Genomic DNA, 24,751 nt, shown 5'->3' on the forward strand with positions numbered 1-24,751 from the left:
TTCATTCTTTAGTTAAGGCCTTGCTTATTGAATTATCTCTGATACGAAGTAATTTAAATTCAAACTATTCTCAAGTCTACATTTCTTTAAAACATATATACTTTTTATAATATAATGTTGAAAATTTTATAAAATATATCTACTTTTGTTATATATAGATACTATTTTAATAAAATGAAAATATTTTACAATTTTACTTGCAAACGATCAGCTTACCTTCGAGATAAAATTTAAATGTCAAATTTATACGAATTAAAGAAAATGGTTCAAAAATTGGAAAATAAAAAATAAATTTTGAGAAATATAAACAAACGGGGGATGTGATAGTAAAATAAAATTTGGGAAATATAAGAAAATGAATCAATTTATATAAAATTTCAAAACTCATAAAATGGTAAGTAATAATTTTTAGTCAAGTACAACTAGATACAAAAGTACCTCAAAATTTTAAAAATACAAAGTTAATTGTATTTCGTATAGTAGCTCATTTAAAACGAAAATATCGTGTTTTATGACTTTCATAATACGTAGAATCGCTAAATCCTGATGACAATATCAGGCCTCATTCGATTTTAATTTTTTTTCGAATTAAAAATGACTGAAAAATTTTTGTCGACATTTCTACAGGAAACAGAATAATATAGTTTTGCTTCACTCAAGATAGATTTTGGTTGTACTACAGTGACAACTATAAAAACTGAACAAGGCTAATAATAATTTTTTTAGTAGCATTTAAACCGCCTCCATCATTAAAACTTCACCTCCTCGTATTCTGTAACCACTGATGGTAACAGAAGTTGCTGTTATGACCGCGTAGACTTTATATATTGTGTTAAGACTGTTAATCGAAAAAAATATACCGCAAAAATAGACCGAAAATTTTACCATAAACTCGGAGTATTATTGTAATTACGAGTTGCTTGGATTGAGTTTGTCTACTATAGAGGAGTTGGTTGGGTTTTGAAGTTTTTAACCCTTGTGTTGAAAAATGAGAAATTTTTTTTGGTATATTTTCCTCCTTCACATAAATAACTCCGTCTAAATGAAGCTTCGGGGTACAAACAATAATTAAATCATCATTAGGTACAGAAATGTGTTTAAAATCTATTCAAAAAATGGTTTTTTGTGTAATCGATTAGCTTTTTCTTCACGGCCAGGTCTTGAGTTAAGAAGAAAACAATAGTTTTGAAAGAATAAAAATTACGAGTTTAAAATAATAATCTGATTTTCATTCAATAAGGATAATACAACAAACAGTACATCTATTGGCGACTACCCAAGTTCTTCAGATAAACTACGTGTTGTTAAATTTGAAGAAATTAGTGCAGCAGCTTTTAAAATAAAAAATAAAATTTATCACACAGTATGTGAGGTAATTAAAAATTATTGAAAATATAAATAGTGCCCCTCAAAATTAACGCAAGATTTGAATGTTTGCCCATTTGACAAGTAAAGTGTTGACAAAAAAAGTAAATGAAAAAGAAAAGAGTGTGATAGCTGGCAGTTTAGGGTTTTTGTTCTAAATTAAGAACTCGACGAAAAAAATGCATCTTTACTGTTTGGCAAAGTTTTAAAAAATAATAAAGTTTAAGCAACCAAAAATCAAGATTTTCGAATAAATTATGGTTGAAATAGTAATTTAGCTTCAAATGTAAAAAGATAAATTTAAAAAAATTCACAGGCATTGCTCAAATTATGGTATATAACATAATTAAATTTTTTTTCTCTTAGAGTCATTTGTAGTCTGAGGTTTCTAACAACAAGTCAGCAACCACTCACGTTTTCAGGAACAAAATACAGATCTGTACCGCCACTATTCAGCTGCATTCATGCAAAATGGCCAAGAAAAATTTTGTCAAAAAAATTAAAGAGTTAAAGATCTTGGAAATTTACCTGATATGCTGCAAATATTACCGAATACGTTATTTTGTAGATACTGCAAGCTTTACTGTACTTTTACTTTACTATACTGCAAGCTATACGAATTAATAAAAAATTTACAACTTTGAAATAAAAAATTGTGTTTGTTATCAAAATTACTTCTTGCATTAATTTTGGTACACGCTTCAATAATAAATCCTAGTAACAAATTGAGTTAAAAAATATTTTGGTTTGAGGCTTGAACCTCATTAAAAACCAAAAGCGTCATATTTATGATAGTCAGTGTTGATTATACAATTTTCTGTCGTATTAATGAATAGTAAAAGCTCTTAAAATCACAAACTTCTACAAAATTATATTTCCACTTAAACTTTTGCGTTTATTTTTTAGAGATCACATTTATCAAGAGATTTATCGATTGATATTTGGTTAAAAAAAGAATGCAATCAAGTTACAGGAAGGTATGCCATTAATTTACTTCATCCAAGTAAATGCGAATTAATTATGAAAAATATGAAAAATTTGATGATTATTGTTAATGCAAGGTTAAATCAATCATTGTTAACATGAAATTTTAAATGAAATAGATCTGAAGGAAACGGCATAGCCGTACGGTATATAATTAAAATTGCAAAACGTATACTGCAAAGCTGTATATAATTAAAATTACGTTTTTTAAAAAGAGATTTTAAAAATTGTTCAAAACAATGCATTTAAATAAAGTATCACATTTTTTTTATGGCTGAAACATGAATTAATAAGTAATACAAATGTTAAATGCGCAAAATTCGGAGAGATCCGTAATCCGATATACCAGGTCATACGATTGGGCGAAATTATTCATGTTTTTTACTCGCTCCACTTACTTTTTTATTAATCCACAAAAATTGTCTTGTTCTTGGCTTTAGAAAATTTCCTAAGAAGGAAATGGAACTATTGCAAAGGTACTGATGATGGGATTTTGCAAAAATGTCTTCAAATGTTCATCGATCCTATCCACTAGATGTCAAAAATACCCATATCGTTAAAATTTATATCTATATAGAATATACATATGTTTCTATACGTTTATGTGTCTTTACCCTCTCTAACTGTTTATTTCCAAGTTTAGACGCTTAGTTTTCGAAATAAAAATTTTTGAAAAATTAAAAATGCAATATTCGATTTTTTAATTTTTCTAGAATTCTCATCTATATATAAAATACATAATATATATTTTAATCTCTTAAGGAAGAATTCGTTTATCTAACGCAGCCCCTGCGGAATTTATTTTTTCCATTTTGAATCAACCCGTGCAAATTATTTTGTGAGTTAACCGCAGTTTATTTTTGAATTTTAAGCCTTATTTTTTCGAACTGCAAGAAGCAATGCCCCCACAGATTTTATTAATATTTTCTCGTCAAACGGATGTAGAATATACACTTTAATTCCAAAATTAAACAATGACAGGAGAAAATATATGTTCATTTTTTCGAATTGTTAAGCAAACTTCTTAAATTTTTTTATTAAAACAAAGAATAACATAAATTGCATAAAATTATTGAACACGCAACTCGAAAAGTATAGTCTAATCATAAAGCATAATTTTTAGTTTTAAAGAGCGCAGTGCACGTTACATGTTAATGACATTACGTGATGATTTTAAGCAAAAAGGTGTGTTCGCAGCAACTTGCGGAAATTTTGGTGAATCTTTAAGCTATTGCGCATCACAATTAAATATATTAATGACAATTATAATGCCGTTAAGTGTACCATTAATACATATACAGAAATGTCGTAAATACAATGCAAATGTAATTGTACAAGGCAACGATTTAATAGAAGCAAAACTAATTGCAAAGAAATTAGCACGTGAAGCAGAAACACTATGCTTAAATACAGACGATTATAATGCTATTGCTGCAAATGGTACAGTGGGATTAGAAATATATGATCAAGTTGGTGATATTGATGCTGTAATTGTACCAGTTGGAACTGGAAGTTTAATTGCTGGTGTTGCAACAGCAATTAAAGGATTAAATTCCAATGTACAAATAATTGTAAGTAATAAATGAAAGAGACTTTAAGGAAGAAGCCACCAAGAAAAAAAAACTCAAATAATGTCGCAAATTTTAATGAATTATCCGGCTGATGACAAACGCTCCATACAATTATTAAGAGAAAAATTGTATTTTAAGTCACGCATTATCATTGTTTTGTTTTTTTTTGTTTCTTCGGTAGGTACATAATAAAAAAATTTCTTTTGGAACGTATATATGACAACTCCTTTGACATCCATTTTTATCATCTCTGAAAGCATTATAAACCAGCAATTTAAAAGCTACTAATATTCTGTAATTCGTGTAATTTTTGAAAAAATATTTTTCAAATGTTGTTGTTTTCTGTTTCGTGAGAAGTAGGGAACAAAAATTTTTGTGTACTTCGAAGTGTGCTGAAATATATAATTAGAATATTTACAGAGGGAATCATTATATATATTTATAAACAAACAATTCTTGTATATATATTTATTTGGAATCTCGTAAAGGGCTCCAGCGATTTTCGTGAAATTTAGTTTGCAAGAGGTTTTTGTGGCGAAAAATCGATATAGCTTGGTTTTATTTTTAGAAAACGTCGTTTTATCCGTGTTTTCAGGAAAACCTGAAACAAAAACTACAAAATATGGCTTTTCCTGACAACTATTGTCGAGTATATACATTGTACAAGGTTCGTTTCGTGTGTATTTTCATGTCAGTTTTGGTTGATATATGGGTGGTGTGATATAAGTATATCGTAGTTAACAAAATAAAGTACATTATCGGGAAATTCAAATTGGTATTTGTGTGGAGACATTTTAAACGGTTCTTATATTAGTGATAAAACTTGTGTCTTTTTAACTCAAAAAATTCCGAGGGAAGCTCGATCATCCAGGTACTTTATATTGTCGGATCTAGTTTATATGAATTTAAAACTTTCTACAATTTATTTTTTATAATTTCAGAAAAACGATTCGTATAAAATTACGTATGGTGATTATTACGATGTAATTTGGATGTATTTTCAAATTCAATGTCCTTTAAAAGCAAAAACCCAAATTTCAGAAGGGGGGGGGGGATTAAATATTTTTTCTGACTTGTAAACGATAGCTCTCCATTATCCAACTTTTTTTGTTTCCAAAATGTTATCACTCATCGTACCCCTCGCATCTATAGAATTATTATGTTTCTTATTCAATAGTTTCTAATTGCTAAAATTTAAAAATATAAAATCATTTGGCACAGGTACCTAAATTTAATCGTATAACAAGTGAAAACAAACAATTGACTGAGTTAATTGTTGAAATACCATGCATAGACAATGTTGATTACTCTATCACATTACACATACATACCCGTATAATACATACTATATATACCCTTATAATACATACTATACAATTTACGCCTAATTTGCGCCCTCACGGGTAAACAGTGATGTTTACGAAAAAATGTTTTAAACAAAAGTTGGTTATTTTTTTATAAGGAACAATTTTTACATTTGAACTTTTGTTCTATTTCTAACGGTTTACAAGGTAGGTCAAGACCCAATTGACCTATGTTGCTCATTTACGAACTTGACCTCACTTTTTACGTCCTGAGGACGCTGTAAAAATTTCAGCTTGATATCATTTTTCGTTTTTGAGTAATCGTGTTGGCAGATAGAGGGACAAACGGACAGACGGACAGACAACCGAAAATGGACTAATTAGTTGATTTTATAAACACCTATACCAAAATTTTGTGCATAGCATTAATATTTTTAAGCGTTACAAACTTGGGACTAAACTTAATATACATTGCATATTACATATATGCATGGTATAAAAATGCTTAACTTATAGAAATTGAAAAAACGGATCTATAAATAGCGATGGTAGTACCTCCAATTAAGATACAGCTACAATATTCCTAGAGATCAAGAAACCGTTAAATCATTAAAACAATTCGACGACATTCTAAACAATTATTGAATTGTGTATTTGTAAAAGTAATTGGATTTGATAATAATTTATATATAATTGCTCATTTACAAAAATGCGGTTCTTATCATTATATGCATGATTTATAAAACAGTATTTAATGAATATCGATTATTTGATTGTAGGGTGTACAAACAGAAAAAAGTATAAGTTTTACACTTTCAAAAGAAAAGGGTCAAATTATTCCTGTCAAGCCAGAATTAAGTATTGCTCAATGCATAGTGACAGATATAGTTGGGAAAAACGCGTTTGTAACAGCACAGCCTTTAGTGGACAAAATGGTGAATAACTTTCTCCTAAACAATTAATTTTTAAATAATTTTATAATAATTTTTCATAGGTTGTTGTTAGCGAAGAAGCAATTGCCGCAGCAATGTTGCGAATATTCGAAGCAGACAAATGTGTTGTTGAGGGTGCCGCTGCTTCATCCGTAGCTGCCTTAATGTCTGGTCAATTAGGCAGCCATTTACGCCATAAACGAGTAGTGGTTGTGTTAACTGGCGGAAATATTGATGTAGTTATGTTTACTCGATGTTTGCAATTGGGTTTAATTGAAGAAAATCGTATTATTCCAGTATTAGTAACTATACAAGATCGTCCAGGAAGCTCAGCAGAATTATTTCGGCAGTTAGCAACAATTGGTGTATCCATACGAAATATTATTACACGTCGTGACATTCATTCTGATGATGTTTACAACGTTGAGGTATTTAGATTCTTTTGTCAGATTTAACTTAATAATTTTATCAAAAAAATGATCAATAACCTAAATTCCATACAATATCAATCGGAAACATTTGTAAACTAGCTCGTTTGTCGGATTAACAGTAAGACTAAAATATAACGGAGATATTATAGGTTCATGGAGACTTAGCCCAATAAATTCCGGACAAAAATTTAAAAAATCTAAAGCCTGGAATGATTTTCAAAAAGTTTTGCCGAAATATTATTAGACTATTATTTGAATCTGGTTAGCATTTTTTTAGTCGGCAGTATCACAGCTAGTTTCTGAAGTGTTTATTTAATTTTTAATCATACATCTAGCTAGTCGCCTTCAGAGTATATTTCGCCTTAATGTTTTAAAATTATGAAATTATAACTTTATTATCATTGTGAATAACTATTGTACATAAACATTGGTTTAAGCTTGAATTGCAATGCGAAGTACGTGATGAGGAGCATGGTGTTGAATTATATCGACTACTGAAAGAACGTTATCCAAAAAATGTAAAATTTGTAGAATCTGGACCATTATTTACGAACTTAGAACAAATTTCACCAATGCAACCAGAGCTTATTCCTCAATGTAAGAGTTTGTCTTCACATTTCTAATTTTCCACGCTTAATATTTCATTGTAATTTTTTTAGCTAATAATCCATTAGTAAACGAGTTGGGTAGTATGAATAAAGATGCTGTTACATCATTGAGAGGATTACAGCGTGAAATTCTTTTAGGTGAGGAACATCTATTTTATAATCGTCAATTTTTTACTGCTCTTAACTGCGTGAATTAGCAAGTAAATAATATTTCAATCAGTTATGAATTATTATTCGCAATACATATTACGATAAAGTGTTAAAAAATACGCATCGGCCTCTAAAGTACTTATATTTACATATTAAATTTTCTAAATTCTGGATAAGGCAATCGGAGGATGTTTATGGCAAAAAAACAATTATCTACCCGACTGACTGAAGTGAGGCGTATATATGTCTTACAGATTAGCAGTGCCAGGCTTATAAAATGGCTCAGTAAATATTATTATTTCGTTATAAAGTGTTTCAGCTCCTTTGGATACGAAAAATACCACGATAATTAGAATGATGCTCTCATATTTAAAGATAAGTTTATCCGTGCACTTTTTTCAATTTCCTGAAATTGTCTCTAAACAATTACTACAGAACATTTTCTGTAGAGATTATAAAAGAAGGATACTTATATATACAAAATATTGGCCATGCATCTAAAACACTAAATACATACTGCACAATATTTATCTACAAAATAAAAATAGGTGTGAAATTCTCAACCTCATGAATAAATTGTCATAATAATTCGTGAAGTATCGAATGATGATATTTTCAACTTAGTATTCCATCCGGATATAAGACTGGAAAAGTATTTTTTATTACAGACAGTATTGAAGAAGACCGTGAAAGTATCATTAAAAAACTGCGTTCGAAGACCATTTCTCATCACTCATACCACCTCTTTTATAGGTGGTAAAGTGATTATTATTATTAACTACTTATTCCTGTCAAAAATGGAATATTCAGACTAGAAATGCTTTCTTAAATTTGCAATTTTTATCTGTTCTGTGTAAAAATACAAAACTTTGGGTAGGTATTTGTATGTGTGTATAAAATAAAGGAAGAGACCTCTGGTCTGAATCCCATATTTCTCCCGGTTTATTGTTTATTTGTTAATAAACAATAATTTGTTATTTCAATGAAACAACCAATGTTAAAGTGGACTTTTATTACAAAATTAATAAATAGGCAACTTGAATTACGTATACATTATACATGTATAATATTTTTCGATTATTTGACAAACACTTAGCATTTAAGTATACTAGCTGCCAAGTTACTAATTTATTAAGTGAACTTTAACATTGATCGTTTCATTGAATCAAAAATTTATTGTTTATTATCAAATAGAACCATTTGCATCACTAACTCATGCCATACTAATGATATTTGACACCTAAGAAACACATTCCATGAGGATTTAGCAAAATGCGAGCGGTTTCTTTCATTTTCCTTTATTAGCCGATTTTTCTAACATCTTTTATTGTACTATTAGTGGTAAATACTTACAATTATTAAAGACGCGACACGGTTTTTTTTTATTTGAATTTTTAACGAGTTAAAAGGTTGCGATTTTTTTACCGAATGTAGCTTGTACATAGAGGCTGTGTCTAAAATATAACTACTAGGATATGTAGGTATTATTTTAATCATATTTTTTGTTTTTTAATTACAGATAAAAACTACCAAAGTTGTTCAACCGCAGGTAATCTCCAGGCATACCCACATCTGGGTGATTCTAACAAACGTTAAAACAGATATTCATACATACATAGTAACAATTATTATTATTGCGAACGAATAATGGAAGGAGTTAAGGGAGGGTTAATATTAGGATGGGATAGAGAAGATTTCGTCATGATGTTTTAGGTGGTGATGTTCAATAATGTAAAAGAACATTTTTTGCTGGGTGGTTGTAATGTTTGTAAAACTATGCACATGGTTTCAAGCGATTACATAGTGAAAATTTATTTGTGTATGGACTTATCCATAATATTTTTTAAAATTGTAACTACGTAATAAAATTTAAACCAAACTTGTAGTCATAATTAAACAAAATGAAAATTTATAATAATATTAAAAAAAAATAAGTTAAAGATGCATTCCGCCAGTTTATCTCAATTGCTGATTTTTGATTCGTTGACATAACAAATCCTCTCCAAAATTTTGAGCTGTTCCATTCTTGTGAACCAAAAGTCGATTAAAATTGAATAATTTTCACGTACAATGAAGGATATTTCTTATTTTAAAATAATTTCTAATAAAATAGCATTCTAAATTTTCTTTAAAGAAGTTTTTTTAAATAGACTAAATTTAAACTGCATAGTTAGTTATATAATACAATTTAAAATGTGAATTTTCAGTGAACACGTCCCCCATTGAAACAGATGAATATCACCAGAGATTTGTGTTCTGATCACGATGACGATAATAAAAACTTTTGTGTATTATTATTGAATGAATATTGTTTTTTTAAATATTATAAAAAATATCATTTTGTGTTGTTATTTTTTGTTTTATTTTGTATTTTAATGCTGTGTTTGATTATTCTTGGTGGTATGTTACGTGTATGCATTGTTATATGATTGACGCATTTGATAAATTTAAAATAGTGATGTCATTTTATTAATCTTTATTAAGCCTTGTGATGCGACGCGAATCTTATTTTTACAGAAGTAACGCAAGTGAGTTTGTCAAATTCGTAACTCGGAGGAAAATGAATTTGGCTCAAGTTCGTAATACTCGAGCTACCGGTTTTTACTTATTTTTTTAAATTTTATTTCATACTAGCAGTTTGGGTTTCGTGTTACTCGCTGTTATGTAACTTTATATTGATGAAAGAATTTTTAAAATTGGTCCAGTAGTTTTAGAGTTTATCCACTACCAACAAAAAAAAAAAATCAAACAAACAGAAACTCAAATATTTCCTCTTTGTATAATTATTGTCGATTAATTAATAATTAATATGGATACTGGAATGAATGTACTTAAAAATGGGTATATTTACAATTTTTCTATGAATTCTTACCACTAGGAACATTTTAATTTCATTTTTTTCGTGCAAGTGGCTACTCTGAGATTTGTCAGCTGTTACTATAATTGTTCCGACTATTAAAAACGGATTCATGCACAAAAGAAGCAAACTTCGTGGAATTTCCGTGAATTTTTAAGATACTGAACCTTGCCAACAATTCGAAGAGTGGTCATAAAAATTAAAAAAACTGAGTCGTTTATGGACTGTAAGTCCCTTTTGCGTCAACGTATCGACAACACGAAAACATCAATTCGGCATCGTTCTCAACAAGTCAAATTTCACGAAGCACTAAACGAAATATCTCCACCTTCCCCGAAGCAAAGTTAACTAACCATTTGCCAGATATTTTATTCCATACATAATCGGAACATGTCTATTTTACAATTCGTTGAACATATCACAATTCACTCAATAAATAAGTACTTTTATTTTTAACGTAATTTATCCGTTAGTTACATTATTAGTTATATTATTATTAATCGAAACCGAAACCGAAAAGTTAATTTAAAAAAAAGTGATTTTTATAACTAAATAATATGTCTAAGCAATAAAAGCAGTAGGTATTATGTACTTCTAAATTAATAAATTCATACTTGAATTATTCTTCTAAAATTTTTAATGAAATATTAATATATCAAATGTAAAATATCTTTTATATCCTTTTTAAAAGAAGTTTTAGTAGTTTATTGACGTCACATTATGATGAAAAATTAAAAACTATTTAAATATTAAATGGCAAAGAAAGTTTTTAATAAATTCACACATCTAAAAGGATGGTGAGAGAAATGTTACACCAGCCACCCAACCATCTATCCGCCTGTGTCTGTGAATACAATCATTTTGTTCTTTATAAGGCACATAAGTTCACAATTATGTGGCGATAATATTTGATAAAGAGAAATAGAACTGTCTTAAACTCTATATATATAAATATTAATAATTTAAAACAGTTTAAGACCATATGACGCCTTGCTTTTAAATACTCTGGACGCCACGAAATATCTAGACAACAAACTTTTTTTTCTTAAATACAAATAATCATAAATCAGACAAGCATGTTTTCTTAAATAAATATTCGAAAAAGAGAGAAGAAATATCAGACTCTATGAAGATATGCCGCTTAAGTTATTTTTAAGGAAATGTTTTATAAAAATTAAAATTAAATCTGCCACAATCAATTTTTGGTGGAGAATGGAAATTTGACAAATACCACGACATGACATGCCTAACAATACTTTTGTTGAATGTCTAACGAAAATAAACGAATTTAATAGGTTTTGGGAAAAAGTATTGAAAAATAACTGTGATTCATGAAAATATCCATTAAGATAGGTAAATAAAATAGGGGATATCGAATTGGCCATATCTATATATATATATAAATATAATATGTCGGTTTGTGCACGCTTCAAAAACTCAAAAAGTTCTGCATCGATTCAGCTCAAATTTTTAAACGATATACAACCCGCTTAGAGGATGGTTTTTATCTATTTTTACCCTCGGCGCAAGCTGGTTATGGAGGGTGAAGTGGGGATGAACAATTATTTTCAATTATACCCAAGTAAGGTATCGAATAAAAGAGTAGGACGTGTACATTACCTACCTAGCTATAACCCCCGACGCAAGGGGATATGGGAGTGGAATGGAAGTGGGGATGAACAATCTGAACTCTTTTATCGGGAGGTTGTCAAATTTTATAAAATTTACAAGCTGTTAAACTTCTCATCTATTTTCATGCAATAATAATTTGCCACAGCGAAGCGTGAAAGGGAACAGCTAGTTACCTATGAAAATGTAAAACTAGGCTAGATGACAAAATTTGAAAGTGAAACTAAAATTGATTAAAAAACGAATAAGTTATAAGCAATCAAAGATTACATTCAAAGGTTGTCCATCTCCTTTTATCAAAACAAAGTTTTATATGTAATTTCTATGGCGCTAGTGGATATCTTTCTCCTTGTTTAATTAGAAATTTGAAACGTTCATATCTTGCATACTAGTAAAGATTTTTAAAAACCAGTTTCACTTTTCTATTCGAGAAGTGAGAATTCTTTATCTGAAGTGATCAAAAAATTTAGTCCGATCCCCTATTATCTTTATTGTAATTGAGTTTAGGAGGACATTTAACGCTACTAACTAAATAGTTTAACTATATTATAATCCAAATAATTTTGGAGCTATTCGTTTATATTGAAGAATATGACACTAAAAACTAAAATTATTATAATAAAAGTTTTATTAAAAAAAAAAAAAAAAAAGGTTAAATTTGATAATGTTCAATTGCCTTGAGAGCGCGTAAATTGGTCAACAAACCTCGTCTAGAAATCCGTAAAAATACATTTAACAGATAAATGCATTCTTTTAAATCAGTTTTGCACTCCGTGCACATTTTTAAGGTTTTTAGAAAATTTTAACGTAACTTTTTTCTTCCCATCTTTCCAACCCTCGACACAAAGCGATCGCCATCGTATTCCAAAAACTACAAACTAAAAGCATTCAAATATGCTATAGATGATCCCGAAGAAAATTTTTCTCAGAGATGCAGAAGTTTAAAATTACGCAATTATTTGGTTTTTTTTAAAGGCTCAATTATTTTAAAGCCTTGTTTAAAAAAGAAAAAAACGAAAATGATTACACTAAATTTTTTCGTGGCAAAATAATCAATTTTCGAAAAAGTAAATGAAAAGAAATAAATGGGTAGTACAATTAAAGAATTCATGTTTCTTTATATACCTACGGACCTCCAAGAAAATAGTCCCACATTCATGTTAATATTACGCGCGTTTTCACTTAATACAAGAATCAAATAAATTAAAGCTTTAAATTTTAACATAATATGACATACACGTACGCAATACAAACTAATATAGAAGAAAAGAATACTGCGCGTCAGACAGACACGATATTATTATATTACATAAACGACATCAAAAATATTATCTTCTACATAGAATTCGTCAAATCTTGTACTTGAAGCTTGTGAGGACGACTTTGCTCACCTGACTTGAAAAATTGTTTTTTATAGTTGTACATTGGTCACGGTTGAAATCGATAAGGCAAATTAAGACTCCAAGTATATACCGTTGCTCTTTATTAACACAGTTTTAATGGTACCCATTTCTTAATTTTAAGAGGAGCTAGGAGGTACGACGGTAAGACCTTCTGTGTAGGCAACCCGCCTTGGCTTGCCTACCTGGAGGCTTGGTGCATTTGTACGAAATCAAGGCGGATTTCTTTTTATTCGGCATTGAAATGACCTTATGTACTTTTTAAATATTCAAGACAGTTAATAAAACTTGTCTTTGCAATAGATAATGAAATGAGATAAAATGTTGAGAGGTTATCGACAATTCTAGCGCCAAATATACGTAAAATAAACTGTGTTTTTTAGTAAAAAAACTTTTCCTCTACTTATTAATAAAAAAAAATTTTTTTATGTACCTACTATGCTTTTATTCCGGACAAAAAAGTATAAAATAGCTATTATAATAAATATCTGTTAAAATATTTGTAAGATTGGAAACGAAAAGCATGAGGCGCATGCAGTAGCCACTACACTAAAGTTATTTATGGAACGCACCCTATGTTTTTCGTTTCCAATCTTACAAGTATTTTAATAGCTTTATTATTTTATACTTTTTAGTCCTTTAAAAGCATGGTTAGTACATTTAAATTTTGTTTTCATTGGAAAGTAGGGGAAAAGTTTTTTTACTGAGGCGTAATTCTGAGCATACACGTAACGGTACACCAGTGCAGGCTAGAACACACACACGCTACGGTAAACCGGAAGACCGCCGGTCGCCTGCAGAGGTATCGGTCGCCTGCATTGTCCAGGTCAATCTGTCCGGTATACCGTTACGTGTATGTCCAGCCATATACAATATGTATTTTCATGCACCTCACTGTTGGACAGTGACAAGTCGTATTAAACTATAGACTGAAAAGTCGTGCAATACTAAACAAATTCTCTGTAAAATAAAGTCTATATAGGAAAATAAAAGACCAAAATTGTATTATTATAATATGCTAATGGGTTAAAATTCAAAATGATACTCGAATAGTATTATTATTATATTCACTGAACATAATACAATATGACAACATTGCGCGTCGCTAGCTATAAGTTAGTGGCATCGCATCGTGACGTTATTATAAAACAACACGTCAGCTTGTGCAAATGATTTTGCCGTAATATAACGTGAACATAACACGACAAACAAAATACCACATCCCATCACACATCAATATATATATATATGACAGACGACAAACCGACAACTGCTTGTCAGATTACTTATTTGTGGGAGATGTTTTTAGATTTTTCTATATTGTATCGATATATAAATATATAAATAACAAATTTTTATTATACATTTATTCCGTGGATTAATAAACTCTCTACTGCATTAAGCATGTGTTAAGGTTTATCGATCATTAAAATGAAACAAATGTCAAAAAATGCGATTACGAATGTAGATATTTCGATATACTATTAATAACTATAATGCAATAAATGAAAATAATTATTAACTTACTATGTTAAAATTAACATAAACACTGTCGAAACCAATTTATTTCGGATTAGTGCATTTATTTTGAACGGCAAATACATCCTCGTCTCGTTTCTTTCACTTTATCACCTTACTAGCTACTACCTGCTCGTTTCGCTGTACGATTTGTTTATGAAAAATTTGAAGTAGATAAGGAATCACGCTTAGCGATTGAATTTTGGAAAATATTTTCTTATCGAATTCCTACGTCATACAAGGAACACACTCTTTAAGTTACGGGACCCTACGATCAGTATTAGCTTTCTGTTGTATCTTTTCGGTTCAAGTTTTGGATGTAAAGTTAAAATATTTCCCGTTGCTTAAAATTCATAACCGATAAAAGATAGATATTATTCCAACGGAAATTAGATGCTAAAAATTGACCGATATTAGTTTTTCCATTCGATTTTCTGATCTAATCAACTTCAAAAACACAACTTTGAACGAAAGCTATTGGTTTTTTATAGAGAAAAACTTCGCTATTTAGTTTTTCTCTATCTCTATCTATTACGTAGTACTGATTAGAAAAAAAGAATCAACAACAGTGGATCCATGGACTGACTTGAACTGTTAAAGAGTGGGTTTTTTTTTTATAATACGGTCAATATCATAATATTCAATATGGCAACTGTATAGCTCTATTTTCAAATGAAAAAAAACTTTTTTAAAGATGGAAAATATTTTATACTATTTAAAATATGGTCTCAGACAACATTAATAATGTTTTTAAAATAAAAAAAATTTTATTAGTTAATCTAAATATACAAAGCGAAAGGTCACTCATTTACTCGCTGACTAAACAGGTAAATAAAATCTTCCTTGCAGCCTGGGGATCTCTTGCTCCTGATATTCCCAACAGATTACGACAAAGTGTTTACAGCACAAGTTTTTAAGAATAACTTTAATTTTAAACTTGTATCTCTATCTTAACTGTTCAGAGAGAGCAGGAGTTGATTTTTAAAAAACCTTACAAAACTAGGTCAAATTTACGGCTTCGGTGAGATACCCTTCGCAAAGCAGAAAATTTTTATTCAACACCTGCTGAATCCTAGTTTGAGCTTGCTATCGTAATTTTGTTTAAAAGCACTGGGCGCTCATGGCAAAATGATTTTCCTAACAGACTACGACAAAGTGTTTACAGCAAAAGTTGTTCTTATTTTATAAAGGAAAACTTTAATTTTAAATTTGTATCTCTATCTTAACTGTTCAGAGAGAGTAGGAGTTGATTTTTAAACAACCTCAGAAGCCTATATCAAATTTAAGGCTTCAGTGAGATACCCTTCTCAAAGCAGAAAATTGGAACTTTTTCTTTAAAACTCTTTGTTGAATTGAACATAGTAGAGAAGTTAAAAAGAAAAACTTACTTTAATAATACGTAAATGAAAATGTTAGCACATCCGCAAACATGAAATAACAAATATCGTTAAAAAAGCTTTTCGGAAAATTTTTTTTAAGTATTCATTTAATGTATGAGCTCATTTGTAAATTAATGTTTACGATTATTGAAAATAAATTACATGATACTCTGTGTAGTAGCTACAGCCAGTTAGTATACGAATATACAAATAAAATATAGTAAAAATAATTTATAGCGACCCACAGGCGTTCCATTATAGGACAAAATTTACAGATATCAATTGATAATTCTTTGAAATTTTTTGTCCATATAACATCTAGAAAGTCAAAACTTCAAAAAAATATAATTGATAAATACTTTGCTAATTATTTACATTGTTATTACAACAGGAAAAGTTCGTTACCCGTTGTAAAATTCTCAGCTATTTACACAACTTTCTAAGTGAATTAAGAAAAATTCGTAGCACAGGATCTGAGTTAGCTAAACGAATTCCCTCAGAGATTGAAAAAATTACACATTTTTCTGAAAATCGAATATTGCATTTTTAGTTTTTCAAGAATTTATACTTCGAAAACTAAGCGTCTAGAGATAAACATCGAAATAGAGTGCGTTTTTGCTTAAAACTGATCAAAAAAAACAAAAATATTTTATTTTGAAAAAATTCAAAATTTCTTCTAGTAAGCTTAATAATTTAATTTTTAACATCGAATTTGTTCGTTTACCTGGTTTAAATATTTATTTTTTGATTTTTTATGCCCATAAGTCGCCTAATAACCTCATTTCACTAAAAAGTACTTTTACTGTACAAAACATTAACGAAATGAAAAAAAAGAACATGGCTACTTAATAAAAATAAAACCAAACTTTATTTAATTATTGCAGTAATTGTTTTTTATGTTTTAAGAACTGATTTGCAAAAAGTTAATTAGTGTTTTGTATACACGGGTTTAAAATTTTTTTTGAAACATTATTATTGTTTTAAAAACTAATATTATTGGATGTAATTATTTGAAGTAAGATGTCTGATACGCTACGAAAATAAATTAAACTTGTTAACATTAATGTCGTATTTTGTGAAGGCATTTTATTTTTGTATAATTTCCTTTAAAGAATGAATACCTGTGAAATTATATGATTTTTAACCCCCATTGTCACAGATAGTCACATTTTTGGAGCCCCCCCCCCTTGGTGTATCGTCACATGTTTTACAAATAAATAGAAATAATCAAAATAAAACAGCAGTTAAAATTAAATTAAATTAAAACAACAGTTAAAAATCTTGTTTGTTTGTTTAAATTTTACGTTTATATTTTAAATTTTAACATGTGACGTCACAAAGCTTTTGATCCCGCACCTACCCCTTGTCACACAATGTTACATTTTGTTGATCCCCTTAGCATGTGACGTAATTAATGGATGGTCCCTTAGAGCTAGATGTACGTCAAAAGAGAGTCATTCGCAATGCAATACGTTAAAGCAAATTTTTGTAGCAATTGAACGGCTTGATATACCATATTTAGACTAAGCGTAGTAACTGAAATAGTAGACAATTTACAAAATAATTCGTTACAGAGCGGCAGGATTACAAATGTTGGGTAAAAATCCAACAACATGGAAAATAAGAAAGTGGATACTATGGAGGTCAGAAATTTTAACATAATGACTGTGAGGCGCTAAGTAGAAAAAAGAGCTTAACAAAATGAAAAACCAATTGTGTGTTATGTTATATACGTGAAAACGTCGGTGACTTGTTCCCATTTGATAGTCGACACAAAAATATTTTACAGGTTTTTTCAAGGCTGAAACAACAATATAAGGAATCCGTCACTATTTTATCATCATCGTATCCTTAGAAGACATTTTTGAAAGCACTGAAACGAAAAAACGAAAAAACATTATAGAAAAAAATTGAAAACAATAAAATACAATTATCCACATCATATCTCCTATCCTAGGCATCGCATTAACATTATACTTAAAAAACAATTTTCAAATGCTTTTAACAAACATCTTCAGTGAGAACAACGTTATCATTATCATGATCATCAATTTAAAAATTCAAAAAGGCACCCAAGCACTAGTTGGTTGGCACTAGTATTGTATTATACGAGTGAATAACAATAATGAACATATAATGAAAGTACGGACGAAAATCGTAATAAAATTTTAGGTGTATTTTTTATTTTTATTTCCAGATATAATTTACAAAATGCAATTATTTAATTGTACAAACTTTTAAAAATAACAATATAACATAAAATGTATTAATAAATAGCTGAACAAGCGGTGGTAAATATGACATTTAAGGGCCAAATCAATTATCTTGCGATTAAGCATTTCGTAAAGGACAATTTTTGCAGAATCAATGTTTATGAGTGGGATAATTCCTACCACTCTATGATAACGCGTTATTCAATATGAAGTATTTTTACAAAATTTCGAAAAGTGATATCATTTCATATATTTTTAGAACGACAAAGTAAAAAATACAACCTTGCTTGTAATAAATATTTCTATTGAACAAAGATATTGCGAAATTATAAGGCTTAGAATAATAAAGTCATGAATATTTCTGTACACATTAGGCTTACAGTTAAAATTTTAAATTGCAGACAAACAGATTTTCTAAACCTTCATCGCGACAATTATTTCCATATTTTACTGATATGTACAATAACTACTTTTTCCATATTTTACAATTTCCATATTCAAAATTTTGTCCTAACGTTTGTCCCTAAATCTCCGTTGTTTCAATCGATATTTGAGTACAAACCGAATGGATCAGACAAAAACAATTTCGGACGACGGATTTAAAGCGGAAACAATATTTGATAACATAGACCTAGACACATGAATACAGTTTTAAGATTGGTGTTTTTGTAGACATCTCAAAAAATAAAGATACTTGATTTCTATTTTCTAAAGGAAAACAAAAGCTTTCTAACAGAATGTAAAATACTATGTCGGACTCATAACAAGAAATCATTGACAATATAATTAACTATAGATCGGTTAAGATCCAGTATTTTAGGATGCACAAACTTGAATACACTGAATAAAATGAATACACTGGCTCTTTTGCCATAAAGACGGTTTTTAATTTTTTTTATAATCGAAGAATGTATATCAAAAGCGTGTTCTACGTGATTCTCTTCAATTGCGAATAAATGTTTTTGGACAAATCAATACACCGATAAACAAAAAAAAAATTATGCGCCGGTAATCAGTAGTAGTTTTTAACTTCCCAGAGGAAGTTACTGTAATGGGGCAGATTTTGAAAACCTCCAGTTTTATTCCTTACCCCGGAGGTTTCAAGGCCGCAATATCCGAATAAACCTTAAGTTTATTCGGATATTGCGGCCTTGAAACCTCCGGGGTTTCAAGGCCGCAATATCCGAATCAAACCTTTTCATGTGATGTCTGTGTGTGTGTGTACGTATGTGCGTATGTTCGTTTGGATTCTTTCGCCTCGATTGTCTCGCGCATCAGTTATGGCATTAACACGTGACTTTACTTTTTCGACGCGTAATCGCGTATTTAAGAACTGAAAGAGTTTTCAGCAAAATTAGTTGAGCTGTTTTTTAATGGCAATAAAAAAATTAAATAAACAGAATCTGAAAAGTGGATAAAACACATCATTTATCTATGGAGATAATAATCGTTCCAGCATAAGCTGCAGTACATGTTCGAAAATAATCTATGAAGACTAACAACACCTTTTTTTTAATGTTTTCCCCCCTCTGGGAAGTTAGTCGTGTGGACTACAGAGGTCGCACTCACACGGCTTCAGAACCACACTGACTATGTTCTACCAATTTTTTTTATTCATTTTAAAAATTAATCGTATTATTATGGGTAATTTATTATGCGGCTACGTTTCTATTGGCAAAGAAATAATATTTTGTATCCATGTATATGGAGGCATAATAAAAATGTGCGATAAAAACTGAGAGTGGTTATGATGTAATTTTCTCTTAACAAAGCTTTTTCGAATACTTCTCTATATTTATTTTGTATTATCTATGGTATGAAAATAATATGTAGAAAAATTTGATATGTAAAATATTTGAACAGATACATGGTATAGAGAAGAGTTTACTCATATAGATAAATTATAATTCGTATTTGAATATATTTGTTCATATAAATAATGGATTTTGAACATTTAACGTTCAAAAAGACATATAAGAATGTGGAGAATAAATCGACACAATGTTTTGTGAATTAAAATGATCAATTACACATTCATATACTATATGATTCAATAACAATGGTATCTAGAGATAGATAAAAATAATATCGCCAAGATCTTGTAATGTCCATAAGCTTGATTTAAGATTTTTCTAGACTAGGATTTTCCAGATTTTCTGTTATTTATTGACATCCAATTTCCATTAGAATTGTGAGGTGCTCTTAATAATGTGAAAAGAGAGTAGTGCTCTGTGCTCTCTCTATACTCGCGTTTTCAAAGAGGAATATACTATTATACTAAACGTACATTTCACTCTTTTTGATATTATAGTCGGATTTATATAAATCAAAAAGAAGATAAAAAGTATTGAGAATTTAAATAAAATCTGGTTGAAGCGTTTTTTTAATGATAATTAAGACAAGACAATCTAATTTATGATTGGCCGTATGCCGTGTCCTGATCACGATCTGTGACTGATTGTAGACCAAAGCTCCCAAAGCTATAACGAATTTGAACATTAAATACTTTCAATAAATTGTATTTAAAATTGTCTCGTATTCATTTTCATCACCATGAGAAATGCCGTATCTATGATTGTAATATTTAGTCAGCCCATAATGCAAATTATTTTTGCTTTAGTTTTATTTGCTATAGTTTCAACATTCTGCATGCGAACAGGAAAATATTTCAATCGAATTATTGATAGTACGGAAAAAAGTTGTTTGTTTTTAAAAACAAACATTTTTTGTTCCTAAAGATTTTCTATATCTCTTACCAATTAAAAGTTTCTGAAGCTCCCATCAATTTTGGGTTTACTGCAAACTAAATAAGCCGAAAAATAGAGCTTTTCGTCATTTTATTTAATATATATGTATATATATATATATATCTTATATATATAGGAGACTTTCTATAGATATAGATAGATAGTCACTCATCACGATATCTCTGGAACTATAAGACCTAGAGACTTGAAATTTGGCAGGAATATTCCTTTTGCCAAGTAGAGGTCATCTAAGAACGGATTTTACGAAATTCCACCCACAAGGGGGGTTGCGGGGGTGTTCATGAATAAAAAATTCATATTTTTCAATTATGGCTTTTAATAGTTCAAAACTTGGTCAGAATGTTTTAAATTACATTTAGAAGATTTTTTTAACCTTCGGAGGGTAGAAAGGTGTAGCGAGAAAGTGGGAAGGAATTATCGAATATTTACAAATATACTTAAGTGGGATATCAAATAAAAGAGCATGACGTGTACATTACAAAACTGTTATCCAACGCAAGGAAATGTGGAGGGAGGGGTGCAAGTGGGGATGTTGCCCAGCAAATCGGGCGGGTAACAGCTAGTATATATATATATATATACAAACTGTGTGGCCTATAGCGTGTCCATAAAATAATTGCAATATGCAAGGAAACATGTAAAATGAGAAAAATGTATCCAAAAGACCTCAAAACAGAAAGATTTTTCGTAAACTTCTTATTTAACTTTTTCAGGAATACTAAATCTTACCTCTATAATTTTATTACGTATCCTTAAACCATGAAATATTGACGAAAATTATAAAGTTGTTTTTTTGTACGATTACCAACATTATTTATATACTTTATATATATGGTAAAATAAAAAATTCCCTTTACTAATTAACTGATTCTTGTTGTATTACTAGACGATGTTTCATTGATAGATAGCTATTTACCCCAGCAAACAATTATTATTTGAAGTAGCTTTTCAATGAAACATACTGTGTATGGAAATGATTTTAAACGATGTATGGATGTGTGATGGTGGTACTTGGTATATGTGTGTAAGTTTAAAATATTTCTCTAGTATAACTACTACTAATGGTTGGGAAATATTATTTATTGTTGAATAATTCTCTGATAAATGTTTGCATTTTAGATTTTAAACGAATAAAACAGATATATGTATGTATTGTATATATACATATATAGATATAAACGAGCCGAGTTTGCGAATACACGAATTCGAGTTTAACGTATTCGTCAGCAATAATAATGATAATGATGATAACGATCCTATCATATATACACACACAGAGTGGCTTCGAAAACTTGTTCTGTACTTCCGAGAGTTTTATAACAATATCAAATTGAAGTACGTGTTCGATAGTGATTTCGTTGCGATTTACAATTTAACTAAACTGCGTCGACTGTATTTTAAGACTATTCAGTTTATAACAATTTAAATCGTGGACTTTGAGAAAGAACCCGCACTTTCTTAAATGCGATACAGATGTTCGTTCACTAGATTCTACTTTTTAAGAGATGTTGTCATGGAGGGTCTCGAGTGTGCTCTTTGAAGGTATCTTCGAAGACGTACAAAATTATTATTGAAACGAAATTTAAGTAGCGAAGAATATATCAAAAATGTTCCCTTTCAAAGGATTTTTTTAGGAATCGAGTGAAATGAGATTTGAAAGTAATTTTTGTATGTATAAAATTGTTTAGTGTGAGATACTTGTTTTTGACGGTATTACAACCATAGACAACCAATTATAATAAAATAAGTATAATATAAATACTTATTATCTATGATTACACCAATCTAAAAATGATGCAAAAAGACCAACTTTCAGCGATAAATTAAACTTATAAATAATGGAGATAGATTTCCGGGAGTGGCAGTTTTTTAATAGAAATTTAATTTTAATTTAAATCCTTTTTTTGTTATATAAGATAAAACAAATCTATTATGCATGCTTTTTGGCTTTTTCGGTATTCAAGAATTTTTTGGAATATTGTGATTGGTTTTGAGCTCCCGAACTATAAAAAGGGGGTCCTAAGTGCGAGTTTAGGATTCCGGACCCGGAACAACTTAAAAATAGGCGATGATCCTGAAAATCCTTTCTGTTTGGAGAAGACTCTAAGAAAAAAGGTAATCTAATGGAGAGTGTTCTTAGGTACATTTCAAGTGCGAATTTAGGGTTACGAACCCGAAAAATAACTCGGGGTTTTTTTAAATTTTGTAAATTTCACTTGCGTGAGAAAAAAATAATAAATAATAATTAGACATATAATAGGCGTGTCAAATTAATGAACTGATTTCGTGGAAGGTTGACGGATCGGAATGAGTTTGGTCTTAAACTAGTCAATAAAAATCATCGGTCATATGAGAACCGCAATCTTGGAAAAACTCACTTTCTAAAGATGTAGATTCTAAACAAGAATTAATCATCAGTATTTTAAGACCAAAATCACGTCGAACAGTAAGTTACACACAAAATCGGCAAAATTGAGTACATACCTCTATATACCGTGCAAAACTAAAGGATTCCGAGTACATTGATTAATTTTCGTATTCGAGTTTTTGTAATTATTTAAAAATTCTCTAATCCTATAAAAATTTTTTTTATCATGAAAAATTCTAAACAAATTTTTAAAACAGTGAGTTTACCAGTATACACAAAATTAAATTAAATTTATTTCGTAAAGGAAATAAATACGTTGTTAACTAGACTCGGAAAATTATTCGGAAACACTTTGTATATATTGTAGGATGTCTATGTATACGTATACAAACACGATGGATAAATCGATGGACAAGCGGATAGTATATAAATTTTCCAGAAAATACACACACACACATCAGATATCAATTTTCATTGTGTAAAATTTTATCTCAAAACACCATCATCACTTCTGTTACAGCAATGTGCCTCTGTATAATGTTACATCATATCAACATTCCGCGTAGCCTGATCGACGTTACATTTAATCAGTAACATTTACCAAATGGAATTTGAAATTTGTAAACGGAATATGTAAAATTGAGAAATGCGTGATAAAAATTGCGCGATAGAAAAACGTACTGGGAGTTTTACCCATGTATTTATCACAATCAAGAGAGCCACAAAGATTATTATTTTTAATCTTTCCCTCATAAATCTTTGCAGATGCAAGAAAACATTTTAACAGAATTATATCATAGCATACAAGCATAGTAATCACATCGTTCTTATCTTGTACCATCAATTTTGGAAATCAGCCAAAAAAAAAAATAATAATAATATTTCGAATTTTAACAATTTTGGCTTTTTATCGAATTTCCTCCGATGGAAATGGAGCAATACTACCTGACAGATGTCACAAGTTCGTTAATTAGACAAATAGACAGATAAACAAGCCGGGGGGGGCCTTTGTTGTGCGCCAAGTATAAAATTTTTTCTCTAGGCACTTTGTTTTCGAAATAAAAATTATTGAAAAATTAAAAATGTCATATTCGATTTTTTTTAAAATATACTATAAAAATAATAAGGTACTAGATAAAATAAAAAGGTACTAGAAAATTTTTTTTTTCGTATTTTAGAAAGGAAGTGTAAATGTTTATAACATTTGTAAAAGTACATTTAAAAAAAATTTATATACGCAAAATTACTTGTTACACTTTGTAGATACAATAAAA

General features: G+C 29.5%; 2 protein-coding genes across 3 annotated transcripts in view; one reads left to right on the forward strand and one right to left on the reverse strand.

The window, feature by feature from the left end:
• Positions 1–24,751, reverse strand: part of LOC123290911 (RNA pseudouridylate synthase domain-containing protein 2-like) — a 730,776-nt gene that overhangs the window by 611,135 nt on the left and 94,890 nt on the right. The window lies entirely within an intron of this gene.
• Positions 1,623–9,606, forward strand: LOC123306022 (L-threonine dehydratase catabolic TdcB-like). The gene is made up of 9 exons (XM_044887886.1): positions 1,623–1,634; positions 2,272–2,342; positions 3,473–3,920; positions 6,004–6,159; positions 6,219–6,584; positions 7,025–7,184; positions 7,247–7,333; positions 8,865–9,164; positions 9,553–9,606. Exons 1-8 carry the CDS (start codon positions 1,623–1,625, stop codon positions 8,939–8,941), a joined length of 1,377 nt encoding a protein of 458 aa, XP_044743821.1. The 3' UTR covers positions 8,942–9,164; positions 9,553–9,606.

This window comes from Chrysoperla carnea, chromosome 1 (assembly GCF_905475395.1).
Source record: "Chrysoperla carnea chromosome 1, inChrCarn1.1, whole genome shotgun sequence".
NCBI lineage: Eukaryota > Metazoa > Arthropoda > Insecta > Neuroptera > Chrysopidae > Chrysoperla > Chrysoperla carnea.

Bases quoted from the DNA above. Each gene is read 5' to 3' on its own strand.
- LOC123306022 (XM_044887886.1), top strand. The intron at 3,921-6,003 runs GTAAGTAATAAA...ATTTGATTGTAG, and splicing joins ATTCCAATGTACAAATAATT to GGTGTACAAACAGAAAAAAG. The intron at 7,185-7,246 runs GTAAGAGTTTGT...TAATTTTTTTAG, and splicing joins ACCAGAGCTTATTCCTCAAT to CTAATAATCCATTAGTAAAC.